This window comes from Peromyscus californicus, unplaced genomic scaffold (genome assembly GCF_007827085.1).
Source record: "Peromyscus californicus insignis strain IS unplaced genomic scaffold, ASM782708v3 Scaffold_7__1_contigs__length_154581171, whole genome shotgun sequence".
NCBI classification, from domain to species: domain Eukaryota; kingdom Metazoa; phylum Chordata; class Mammalia; order Rodentia; family Cricetidae; genus Peromyscus; species Peromyscus californicus.
In genome coordinates, this window is record NW_026294595.1 from 64,379,076 (window position 1) to 64,393,276 (window position 14,201).

Genomic DNA, 14,201 nt, shown 5'->3' on the forward strand with positions numbered 1-14,201 from the left:
ATAAAAACCCTGCCTCAATATAAATAAAAAAAATATATATTTTCCATAACACCGGCATGCCTTATCCGCTGGCAGGGCTGAACCTTCAGCACTTTCGCCAAAAACTCTGTAATAAAACTATTATTTCCCTTTATCTTTAGTCCCTATTACTTTATCTTTAGTCCCTGTTCATTTGTCTTTAGTCCCCCCTTTTTTTTAGTCCCCCTTTTTTTCTTTAGTCCCCCTTTTTTTTCTTTAGTCCCTGTTCATGGCGCCATTCTGTGAGGCATTTACCCACCACCCCCACAGTTCCCCAGAGTTTTCTTGAGTGTGAGCAGCAGGAAATATTAGATAGAAGGATTTATTGCGGAGAATATCGCGGAGATAAACAGATAGAAAATAAAGGATAGCCTCGAGAGGGCCTGGAACCTATTCCAACGGGCCCCGACTGTCTCTGCCCCAGGGTTTTTATAGAGACGCCAAGGGGTGGAGCAAAAGACCTCCTCCCCCAGCACAGCCAAGTGCAGACCATCTCAGACACCTGCACTCAGGCCCGTGGTCTAATCATCCTCTATGCGTACCTGCTGGATAAAGCCATGAGGAACCCGAGAACGGGCTCCCACAGTAATGTACCAGTATTATGGGACTATAATCACAATGCCAATACTTTAAATTTGTAGCAATCCTATTATACATATGATTTCTTGTGTGTATCTATATTTGCCAGAAATTTTTGCAAAAATACTCAACGTGAACCACTTAATTGTTGTACACAACATTTCTTAGGTAGATGTGAACAAATGTCTACTAACCCCAAATAAGGCATCAATGACAGACTAAAGTATAATGGCACTAAAGTCCATCATGGTGAATCAATGAGCTTTATTGAGCTTACTCACAGGAATAAAGATGAGGGATTACTGACAGGAGCAGAAATGACTCAAAGACAAGTGCATCAGTGAAGCCCACTCCAGCACCGGTGGTAGCTCATGACAGCTAGAAATGAGCACACTGCACAATCTGCTGGCAGCTCAAGAGATTAGAGAGTATGTCTTCCAGGCAGCTCATTCAGTTGTTCTGTGCCTCTTCCAGGTGCCTGGTCCTCAGCTTCTTCTGGACAGTTCAGCTTGCCTGAGAATATCTCACAGTAGTTTTGTAGATTATATGTTATAAATTACATATACTTGGGAAGGGAGTGTCTTAGTGAATTTGGTCAGTATCAGGGATTTCAAAAGATATGAATTGCTCCTGAAGATACTGTTGGTGAGCTATTTCCCTTCCCTTTGACATCCTGCACCTTGACAAGCTTAGGTTATACTGTTGCTTCAGTTGTGGTCTCCACTTTAGCATTCTGCCTTAAAATATCCTGTTGTTCCACTTCCCCTTAACATCCCGTGCCTTAACAGGTTTTCCTCAAAAATGAAACTTTTTAATCTGGAAAATAAAAGTTGTGTGACGTAAGAATATCGAGAAAGTTCGTCATGAAAACCCATTAGTTTTATGGAAGTTACTTACAGAAATATGGTTGAGGCATTATTTATAGAAACAAAAATGACTCAAAGACAGCTGTATTACCAAACGCGTAACCCACCAGGGCTGAGGGCACATGGAAGCTGGAAATTTGAATCTTACTGTGCAGCTTGCTGGTAGATTCACAGGTTGTATAATGTCTTCTCCCGGTTTCTCAATTAGACTGAGGCTTTTCCAGGAAATTCACTAGGTCTCCGACCCTTCAAGGTAGCTCTGATGATCTGTCCTCTTGAGAAGTTTGGCTGATCTCCATCTTCCAGGCAGGCCAGCTAGCCTGAGCCTCTTCTGTGCTGAGTCTGACTCTCCACAATTACTTTTTCTTACACAAGTCTGAGGAGGGCTGGGCCTAATGAATCTAATGATCACATTCAGGAACTTCCTGAAGCTATTGATTTTTTTACTTCCTGAATTTTAAGGAACTTAATCGGGACACAATGTTTCTCTCCCTTTACAACATTAGATTCTCACAAGAAGTAATGTTTTACCTCTGAGGCAATTGCTACCCAATATTGAGGGGTTATGTTTGGCCCAGCGTTTCAGAGATGTCAGCCCATAATCTTTGGTTCTATGGAGTCTTAGTTAATAGTGAGTTAGAACATCATGTTGTTGAGGAAACTTTGTATTGAAATCATTACAATACTATATACATTCATATATTTTCATAGATTTATATTGATATATGGATAAACATTATACAAACACATATATGTATATAGGTATGCAAGTATATATGCTATTACCTTTGAATTTAATATATAGTATGTTTATATATAGACAGATTAATTTAGGTTCTTGATTTTGTTCATGCTTTTCAATGACAAAATTTTAGTCTCATTTGTCAATGAGAGCAGCAAAGTATTTTTTTAATGTATATTTCTTCTTATCTCTGTTCCTTTGTGACTCACATCAAAAATCATTCAGTGAAGGAAGAACAAACAGTCCATTTATTGTTTTGAGTCAACTGGTAAAAAATAGTCAGATGCAAATCATGATGCTGATCATGGGACTGTGTTTCTTTCCCTGATGTTCCCTGTTGACATTCTGGAGATACCTCTCCTCACCCCTACCCTTCTTCCTCACCCTCCTCCTCTCCTTCCTCTCTCTTTCCTTCCTCTTCCTCCCTCTCTCTCCTTTATCCCTATTGCATGCACAGATGCACACACACACACACACACACACACACACACACACACACACACACACAGAGGAATCATTTATTTTTTCCCCTGCAAAAATTGAGAACGCCAACAAAGAAAACCCAATGTCCTTTCTGGTCTACCCATGGTTTCTTCTGTTTTTTGAGGAGGAAATTAACCAGAACAAGAAGAATTTCTTAAGCCTCTCTAGATCTAAATAAGAGTACTCATCTCTAGAGACACAGTACTCAGAGAGTGGCTACTACAAGAGAAAGTAAATTTAAGCCATAAAATTATCAAGAGGATTATGGAATATAAACATTTCTCATTGCTATTATATTGTGATCATCATTTTAACAGGCTCTTGAGGGAACAGTTTCTCCTTGCATTAATACTTAAATGAAGATATCATGAACTCTTTTGTTTATATTTGGTTCATTATAAGGATCCTAACACTTAGTATGCATGTGTGTATGGTGTTTTAATGTAATTTTTAATCTTGAGTAAGAGTAAGTATAAAGAAGTATCAGCAATTAAATGCACACGAATTTTCTAGATTGAATAAGTGTTGAAATGTAAATCCAGATGCATAAAAAAAACTTCACTGTCCTTACAAGATAGTGAAACTTTTATTTTGTACAGGAAGACAGAAACCCTGAAATTTTGGGAAATTAAATCTGTTAGGTCTAGTTTTTAATATTATTTCATGTATATATATATATATGAAGGCAAGGTCAGCTAACTAAGTAACTAAATAAGGTAAGTATGAAGAAAAATAACAGAAAACTGAGTTGAAGAACATCCATAATCCACATAGAGGTAAACCTTGTAACTTTTATTGTAAAATCAATATAAGTGTTTGACAATTGCTTTTGTTATTTTTAAGGTTATTTGTTCAGATATTGTCAATAGAATTTGAGCAAGAATACTCTGGTTTCGATATTTGGTTTAATATGTAATAAAACAGAACTTTAAATATAGATTAAGACAACAGTGTTCATATTTTTCATGTATCTACAAAAATCAAACTATGGGAAAAAGGCCACTTTTCCAAAAGACCACTTCAAAACTATGAAATATTAAAATTAAATTTTTACTTAGTTTTGATAATATACAATTTAACTGTTTAAGATAAACATAAACAGCATTCTAATTAAATAATACCATCAGAGCACATTTATGTTGCCACTAGAACTGTCTATATTCATACATGTTCAGATTTCTGCCTAAAGATGAATGTTATTGCTTCTTTTCAATTATTTCAGCACGTGTGAATGGGATTTTATGTCTGCTTTTAGGACATTTCAACAATGATTAATCTGTTCATAGAAAGGGGATATAACATGAGATCAATTATTTATGGGTCTGCACTTCTTTTACTGTCTGGAGTTTGTACATGCAAGCTTCATGAATACCTTAATATCCCCATGTATAAGATATTTATTTTCATCTCCTAATTGATGAAGAAATTCAAACATGGAGAAGTTGAGGATCTTGTGTCACTTAGAACAACTCTGGTGAGTGCAGAAACTCAAAATAATAATATATATGCATTCAAAATAAATTATGAATACTAATATAATATGAACTGTATAAAACAGTTGATATATATAAGGTGAACATATTATTCAAGTCCACAATAAATGACTATTCTCTCTTAGAAATCTAAAAATACTTTCACCTATAGTGACAAGTTTACATAAAATATAAACATTAGAGATTGAAAAATATGGAGTCAAAATTCGAGTTCCATTATTTCCCTGTGAATACAACTCTAGAGGTATTGGATGATGCAGGTGAATAGTACTCAGAAGCATCAGGAATTAGTTGATACACAATATTCACTGGCAGAAAGGGACCATTAGTGCAGTTAAACATTTAGAAAAATGTGAATGATGATACTCTAAGCACATTTTTTTCATTATAAAGCACTGTTTTGTTAATAAGGTAGAGTGTCCTTCTTATGATCCTCACTTCCTCTCAGATCAGATCTGAGAGGACGCACCACGTATAGTGCACTTGTCCACTGCTTTAGTTAGACTCCTAACTTGATCTTAGTGAATAATATGTGCAGCTTCATAACTCAGGCTATGGTAATATTTGAGAGTTTCTCAACCACAAAATTTGAAATCAGATTATATATATATATATATATATATATATATATATATATATATATATATTTTATTTAGTTATTCCTTATTTAATCTGGCACACCACATTTTTGGCAGAATTAAGTTACTGTCTTTTCTTCATGTTTGTCCAATCATTAATGATAGTAGAGTTTGCACATCCCTATCACTTTTTACTAAAATTTAAATATTATTCTAATTATTTTCAAAGTATTAGTAATTAAATTGTCACTGTATTTTCATAAATTTAAATGTTTTGTTGCATAGACAACATGGCATATTTTCATTAACTATAAATCAATGTATCTTGCCAAATTACTGTCACCATGTCAGTGAAATATTTTAATGATAATATAACTTAAAATTTTAATAACATAAATTTGAAAGTAATGTGTCACTAAGATTATCTATAGAAACTTAAAATATTATTATATGCTGTGAGATGGATGTAATCTAAACAGTAATATTGTGGTATGTATAAACTATATAACTGAAATCATAAGTGAAATAATTTTTCTACTTAGTATTGTGTTTTTATCTGTTTCATATCATTATAATTAATAATACAACTTTAAACTCCTTTCCAAAATTTAACTTATCTTTTAAAACCTAATAAAATGTTCTCTTAATATTATCAATGTAGTAAAATATTTGAAAATATTAATAAAAACTATTGAAAAAACAAATGTAATTTATAAGAAACTACAATTAATTTATTGAATTGATTAGCTTCTGTGACTCATTGAGAAAGTATGTATGACTTATCAGTCATGTTTACATGGTTGTGATTCAATTACAATTGTTGCTTCTGAAATTCTCATTTCCAGATAAGTATTCTTGCACAGACTATAATAAATGGAATGCCAGAGGAACATATCAGAATTCTTTCTCCTGGGTCTGTCTTCTAAGCAGAGCATACAAGTGTTCTGCTTCATGTTCTTCGCATTCTGTTATCTTGCCATCTTGTGTGGGAATCTGCTGATCCTTATCTCAATTAGAGGCAGTTCTCTGTTCAACCAACCAATGTACTATTTCCTCAGCCACCTATCTTCCATGGACATCTGCTATACCTCCTGTGTGACACCCAAACTGATTGGGGATCTGCTTGTGCAAAGAAAAGGCATCTCCTATGAAAGCTGCATGCTGCAGGTCTTTGCTATGCACTTCTTTGGCATTATTGAAGTCTTAATTCTAACAGCCATGGCCTTTGACCGCTGTGTGGCCATCTGCAGACCTCTCCACTACATGGTAATCATGAGCAGAACCAGGTGCCATGTCCTAATCTGGGCTTCTTGGGCTGGTGGGGCTGCCCACTCCTTTTCCCAGTTTTCTTTGCTAATCTGCTTACCCTTCTGTGGCCCCAATGAAATTGACCACTACTACTGTGACATTTTCCCTCTGCTGAAACTTGCCTGTACTGATACTTACATCACTGGTGTCCTCGTGGTTGCCAATTCAGGACTGATTGCTTTGGTAACCTTTGTTCTCCTGTTTGGTTCATATGTGGTTATACTGCTCACATTAAGGAATCACTCAGCAGAAGGAAGACGCAAAGCTCTTTCTACCTGCGGGTCCCATATCACTGTGGTAATTTTATTCTTTGGGCCTTCCATCTTTGCCTACCTTAGACCTCCTACCACTTTCCCTGAGGACAAAATCTTTGCCCTGTTTTACACCATCATTGCTCCTATGTTCAACCCCCTCATCTATACTCTGAGAAATACAGAGATGAAAAAGGCCATGAAGAAGGTTTGGTGTCAAAAGATATTTTCAGAAGAGAAACATAACTGACTCATAATATGTTAAACAATTTCATGTAGCAATGAGATTGCCCTTAATCCATAGGAGCATTACAAGGTTTTAAAGTACTGAGTGTCAATTGCTCACGCATAAAGGGAAGACTAGACAGATTAAGGAATTACTGATATGAAAATGTACAGTACAACTGAGAATGAAAACTAACATGTATATTAAAATGTTTAGGCTGACTGAACGGTGCCTACAAAGTGTAATAAATTCCCGCACTAGTGCAGCACCTTACATGTTCCTTTATTTGGATTTTTGCATGATAGTAGAAAAAATTTCAGCATGATTTGTAAACTAAATAGATGCACATTGTTTTCAGAGAAATACTTTTATCAATTGTGTTATATATTTTAATAAGATGTTTAAATAAGTCTTGTACTGTGACAATCTTCACTAAATTATATCATGTTTATCTAACCAAACATTCTCAAACTGTAGAAAAATGGGATGGATGACTATAGATTTTATGCCTTTCCAGTAAAGTTTCAAAACTCTAAGACCACAAATTTGAGCAAATCATTTCATAATAGATAGTCTTGAGATATAGACCTTAAAAAATGAATCCATTCACCTTCTGATGCCACAGTGCTAAGAAACTCATTTCTTCTTAAAAATTTTAAGCTTATTATTGTTTTTGATCTTACTTACTGTATTGAAAGCTTTCTTTGTGATGTTTTCAAACATGGATGCTTGCAGGCTTTGTTCTTCCTTCGCTCCTAGCTGCTTCCTCCTCTCTCTCCTCTCTCACACCTCTCAATGTTCCATTCCTGTATTCAAATGTCTTTCCTGGTGTAGTCAGGTCAGATATATTCCATCACCCTCTGTTCCAGAGATACACTCTTTACCTATTTACCTCTGCATTGTGGTCCACTTCTTAATTTATGTCACAAATATATGGGTAAATATGTCCATTATATTGATGTAAGCATAAGCCTAGACACTGCAAATAAAAAATAAGTAATATTTTTCTTTCTGAGTTTGGATTACTTTAATATAATGACCTCCAGTTGTATATTTTTTCTGTAAATCACAATGATTTGATTATTCTTTTTTTTTTTTTTTTTTTTTTTTTTTTGGTTTTTCGAGACAGGGTTTCTCTGTGTAGCTTTGCGCCTTTCCTGGAACTCACTTGGTAGCCCAGGCTGGCCTCGAACTCACAGAGATCTGCCTGGCTCTGCCTCCCGAGTGCTGGGATTAAAGGCGTGCGCCACTACTGCCCGGGGATTTGATTATTCTTAATAGCTGAATAAAATGCCATTCTTTTTATGTATTATATTCCCTGTATAGATCCAGCCAATAAATGGATTGATGAATTCAGTAGAATGTTCTAAAAGGAAGAAATACAAGTGATTAATACAATTCTTGAGTAAATAGTAAACACGCATAGGTACAAAGAATTGTAAATTAAAGCTATATTGTGATTTAACTTCAACTCAATCATAATTATTGTCAAGACAATAAATTACAACAACTGCTGGCAAGGATATGTGGAAATAGGAGAACAATATTGTGCTATTGACAGTCAAAGAAACTGTTTAAGACACTATAAAAAAATACGGAGGTTTCCCAAAAACATCTAAAAATAGATCTACCACATGGCACAGTTATATCACTTTTGTTTTCTCACTGAGGACTGGCTTCCTTGGTTCCAGAAGGCACTTTGCAAACATATGAAGAAGGGAAGCAACCAATAGTCTTACCTAGCTATAATGCTTATGAACCACATCAGTGACTGGCATGACTCAATAGTGCTAAGGTTACAGTAGTGGCATGCATACCTTGGCAATAAGCAACAGCTTTCTAACTGGAATTAAGGCCCATTCATTCCACAAAAGGAAACCATTCTTAATATTGGAAAGGTAGCTAAATACTCAGGGCTAGTGAAGTCATGGATATTGAGAAGAATCTACATTGCTTCTTTGTATTGTTCTCTTTGTTTCTACTTTTATTGATTTCAGCTCAGAGTTTAATTATTTCCTATCATCTGCTCCTCCTGGATTTGCTTCTTTTTGTTCTAGAGCTTTTAGTTGTGCTGTTCTAAAGCTTTTAGTGAGCTTTCTTCAAATTCTTTATGCAGGCACTTAGTGCTATGTCTCTCCTCTTAGCACTGCTTTCATAGTGTCCCATAAGTTTAGGTGTGTTGTGGAATCATTTTCATTGAATTGTAGGAAGTCTTTAATTTCTTTCTTTATTTCTTCCTTGAACCAGTGGTAATTCAGCTGAGGGTTCAGTTTTCCTGAGTTTGTAGGCTTTCTGTAGTTTGTGTTGTTGTTGAACTCTAACTTTAACCCAGGGTGATCAGATAAGATACAGGGGTTTATTACACTTTTTTTTTACATCTGTTAAGATTTGCTTTATGATGGAGTATGTGGTCAATTTTAGAGAAAGTTCCATGAGGTGCTGAAAAGACGGTATATTCTTTTGTGTTAGGGTGGAATGTTCTGTAGATGTCCATTAAGTCCATTGGAGACATAACATCTGTTAGTTCCTTTATTTCTCTGTTAAGTTTCTGTCTGGCAGACCTGTTCATTGGTGAGATTGGGGTGTTGAAGTCTCCCACTATTGGTGTGTGGGGCTTGATGTGCAATTTAAACTTTAGTAATGTTTCTTTTACAAATGTGTGTGTCCTTGTATTTGGGGCATAGATGTTCAGAATTGAGACTTCATCTCGATGGATTTTTCCTTTGGTGAATATGAAATGTCCTTCTCTACCTCTTTTAATTAATTTTAGAAGTCTATTTTGTTAGATAGTATGATAGCTACACTGACTTTTTTCTTAGGTCTTTTTGATTAGAAGATCTTTTCCCTATCCTTTATTCTGAGGTAATATCAGTCTTTGAAGTTGAGATGTGTTTCTTGTATGCAGCAGAAGGATGGATCCTGTTTTCATATCCATCCTGTTAGCCTGTGTCATTTTGTTGGCAAATTGAGTACATTGATATTAAGAGACGTTAATGATGCTATTTTTTGGTTTTGGTTGTGGTGGTTGTAATGTGTGTGTTTCCCTTCTTTGGGTTTTCTTGGTGTGTGACATTATCTATTGCTTATGTTTTTGTGGATTTAGTTAACTTCCTTGGATTGGAGTTTTCCTTCTAGTACTTTCTATAGGGCTGGATTTGTGGATAGGTATTGTTTAAATCTGGTTTTGTCATGAAATACCTTGGTTTTTCTGTCTATGGTGATTGAAAGTTTTGCTGGGTATAGAAGTCTGAGCTAGAATCTGTGGTCCCTTAGTGTTTGTAAAACATCTGTCCAGGACCTTCTGACATTTGTAGTCTCCATTGAGAAGTTCAGTGTAATTTTTATAGGTCTGCCTTTATAATTTAGTTGGCCTTTTTCCTTTAGGATTCTTCTTCTTCTTTTATCCCTATTATTCTTGGGTTTGATCTTTTCATGGTGTCACAGATTTCCTGGATGTTTTATGATAGGAATTTATTTTGGATTCAACATTTTCTTTGACTGATGAATATATTTTCTCTATTGAATCTTCAGTGCCTGAGATTGTCTCTTCCATCTCTTGCATTCTGTTGGTGATGCTTGCATCTGTAGTTACTGTTCACTTCCCCAGATTTTCCATTTCCAGAATTCCCTCAGTTTGTGTTTTCTTTATTGTTGCTATTTCAATTTTCAAGTCTTGAACTGTTTCTGTCACCTGTTTGATTATTTTTTCTTGGCTTTCTTTAAGGGATTTATTGATTTCTTCCAATTTTTTGTTTGTCTTTTCATCAATTTCTTTAAGTAATATCGCCCTCTGGGGGAGGGCAGCCTCCAGGCAGCTCAGGGCTCAAAGGGAAATTCACAGCATCTCATGTACTAGACTTTTTTATGTGAGGGGTTTAGGGAAAATGACACTCACATGCTCTCTTAATGGTTTCCTTCTTTATTATCTTTTCCTCCTCTCTCCCTGTACAGCTTATATACCCTAATAAAAATCTTTCAGGCAATACAGGATTCACAATGTGGTCACATTCCATTTTTCAAGTGAATGATTATGATGAATATAGGTAAAAGCATGTTTTTAATCATAGAGTCACACTGATAACCCACATATATTACATCTAAGTAACTTATTACAGATTAATAAAACACGAACAAGCAAGGAAAAGTTTTTCACACCCAAATCTTTTCTTGGCAGACTGCAAATTGTGGATACAAAGAATTGATCACTTTATTATCTCTCTTGAAAGGTAATCCTATAAGGAATCTTAAAGGAATCACAAACCTAACCTTTTATATATGAAAAAGAATCAGTCAGTTCTACTTTAAATCTTTAGAGTACATACCCACTCATCAATAGAATATATATATATATATATATATATATATATATATATATATATGAGATTAAGTGCAAAAATTGGTATAAGGAATTAATCATCACCTTTGGTCATCAACCAATCCTAGCAAAAAAGGTATGTCAGCCAGTAATAATTTGGCTGCTTTGGTCTTGTTCCCTGACCTTAAGCAGTTCCACATTCAACTATGTGCCTTTCTAAAACTTTAGATTTTCTTCTTGGGTTTTTTCACCTCAAAGCTACTTGACAAAACATCTTAGTCTAACTTCAAGTTTCAAAGCTTTGTTTCAGCTGTGATGCACTCCAAAACCTATGAACACATCTCACAACATTAAGGTTAAAAGAATTTAATCTAGCTGGGCTAACTGGGACTCAATTGTTTTTCTTAATCATTAATCTAAGCCACACTCTATAGGGCTTCTCAATAGAAACTTATTGTTGTAGCAGTATGACACTTTCTTGTTTATATTTTAATCATCAAAACTCTGTTTAAACTAACGTTATTATTATCATTTAAACAGTACAGCTTAGGAAGAAATCATCTTCATTATAATCCACAGGTAAAAATCCTCAGTAGAATAGGATGTTTCTATGAGATAAACACACTACATTACAGGCAAGGATCTCCCCACAGCCATTCACACCGTATCAGATACCACAGAAAGATGCAAACAGCAAACATGTAAAGGCACAGCAGAAGCAACCAAGAGAGTTTCCTCATGGTGGGTTGACACCTTAAATTTCTGTTGCTACCTGCTGCTCCTGAGACATAGCCAACAGCCAAGGGAATTTTTCATTTCCTCTTTAAGGGCTTATATTATATTCATAAAGTTATTTTTAATGTCATTTTCTTATGTTTCAGGTCTTTCTGTTGCAGGATCACTGGGTTCTGGTGGTGCCATTTTGTTCTTTCAGTTGTTTAATGTATTCTTACACTGGAGTTTACTCATCTATCCTTACAACTGGTGTGGCCCATGTCTGTGCCTATGTAATCTGTTCTTCCAACTGGTTTCATTTGTGTGTTGTATGATTTTTTTCCTATAAATAAAGCTTGCCTTGAGATCAGATGGCAGAGATAGCAACTAATTAACCACAGAGATCAGGCAGTGGTGGCTCACACTTTGATCCCAGCACTTGGCATCTCATGACTTTAATCCCAGCACTAGGGAGGTGGGGTCAGGAATATAAAGTGGGTGGAGACAAGATCTCTGGCCCATTCATAGAGACAGGATGCTCCATTCAGTCTGAGATTTTGTAGAGGAGGGAAGTCTCTGGTGACTGGCTGCTCTGATTCTCTGAGCTTTCAGCTTTCACCCTCAGTTTCTGACTCCAGGTTTTTATTATTAAGACTAATTAGATTCATGCTTCAGTTGTGCCTGTGCACATTCTTCCAACAGGTGTGGTGTGGTGATACATTGTAAAGTGGTGATATATTGTGTATCCTAATGAAGCTTGCCTGAGGGTCAGAGGACAAAGCCAGCCACTAGATTAAACACAGAGGCCAGACAGGGGTGGCACACACCTTTAATCCTAGCACTCAGGAGGCAGAGATCCATCTGGATCTCTGTGAGCTCAAAACTACTCTAGACTACATGAAATTGATTCAGTCTAGTAAAGAAAACAGAGCCAGGCAGTTGTGGCACACAGCTTTAATCCCAGTACTGGGAAGCACAAAAACTTTAATCCCAGGAAGTGATGGCTTGGTGGAGAAAGGTATATAAGGCATGAGGAGACAGGAACTAAAGGCTGTTTTGGCAGAAGCCTTTTCAGGCTGAGGAGTTGGTGAGGTAAGAGGTGGTGGCTGTAGCTTGCTGTGCTTCTCAGATACTTCAGCATTTACCCCAATATCTGGTTCCAGGTTTTTTATTAATAAGACCATTTAAGATTCAAACAACAGTGTGGTGTGCACCTGTGCTTATGTAGTTTGCTTGCTGGCTAGTGCGACTGCTTTTCCAACTGATGTGGTTTGGGGCTGTGCCAATGTAATCTGCTGGGGTTGCAGAGGGGGGGGGGGGCGGCCACAGCGGGAATGTTCAGGTTCTTGGGTTGGGTGGCAGGTGGGTCTTAGAGGGACAGAATCCAATGGGTGGCAGGGGTGGTGCTACAACCTAGGGACATAGCTCTTACATGCTTTCCAACTGGTGGAAACTGAAGAGACAATATTTTCTATTTGTGACTGGGAAGCTGCATTCATGAAATCTTAACAGTGTTCTGCACAATGGCAACACTAGTTTGGCATGTCATTGTGGATAGAGGAAATATTACAAGGTCCCATTCCTAGATGAAGAGCTGTGGATAATTAATGGCTGCTATGACAGTAACTATAGTCTTCTCCAAGGAGTGAGGGTTGGTGTTGACAATGTATAGAGAACAGTAGAATAGCTCAATAAAATAAGGATGAACAACTCCCTTGATAAATATGCTAATGAAATATTTCTGAAAAGGTGGAACGCAATAAACATGTAAAAGATGTCCACTACTACTAGTGAATCAGACAAATGTAATTTATAATTATACTGTCACCACTGGTATGTCTTCTGCTCAGCCCACCAGATTCCAACAAATAGTTTCAAATCCATGGCTACATAGACAGCCTGTTTAGGATCAGTGGGTCACAAAACAAAATCAATACTCCAGACTTTTAAAGTAATGAGTCTTTACAAATACACTGTCACTCAGAAAAAGGTTACATAGATTAAAAAGCATTTTAGAACAAGAGAGGAAATATCCAGCAGTCTTGATCATAGTCATGGTCAAGCAGAAGTCACAAGCCTCCAGGATTTTTTTCTCATAATTCACAAATATAATCTAGATGCTTTCACTATATATTTTTTCATTACTTTTTGAAGCAACAAAGGTTTTATTCCTATTTATATTCTATGGACACTGGGTGCCAGCAAGAAGCTCTTCTGTATGTCATCTTCAGTCTGGGAACACAGGCTGTCAACACTTCCAGCCTCAAGAGTCAGGCTATACCTGGAATTATGTCTGTGTCCTTACCTGACTCTCCCAAGGGTAGTACATACATACAACTTTACTTTTCTAGGTAATTGAAGTAAAATCTGAAACTTTTCCAAATTTTAATAATCTATTGAATTTGAGACAGAGCAAAGCATTGAGTCAAACACAGGTCTTTAAATCTGAATCCGATGTCCTTATTACTTCATAGCATTTCCTGCTTTGTTCCTAGGCTAAAGTGACCTCACATGGGTTGTATATTAGTAGTCCTTAAGTAATATTTTCATTTGGTCCAATTACATTGTAGAGTTTTGTGTTATTCCATTCTTGGATATATTATGTATCTGTATATACATATCATAGTA

The 14,201-nt window shown here is 36.1% G+C and overlaps 1 protein-coding gene across 1 annotated transcript; it reads left to right on the forward strand.

Annotated features, from left to right (window-relative positions):
• The first annotated feature begins 5,632 nt into the window (after positions 1-5,632).
• Positions 5,633-6,568, forward strand: LOC128102160 (olfactory receptor 4P4-like). Its single transcript, XM_052725711.1, has one exon. The coding sequence runs from the start codon at positions 5,633-5,635 to the stop codon at positions 6,566-6,568; it is 936 nt and encodes a 311-aa protein (XP_052581671.1).
• The last annotated feature ends 7,633 nt before the right edge of the window (positions 6,569-14,201 follow it).

Bases quoted from the DNA above. Each gene is read 5' to 3' on its own strand.
- LOC128102160 (XM_052725711.1), top strand. From the start codon at position 5,633: ATGGAATGCCAGAGGAACATATCAGAATTCTTTCTCCTGGGTCTGTCT.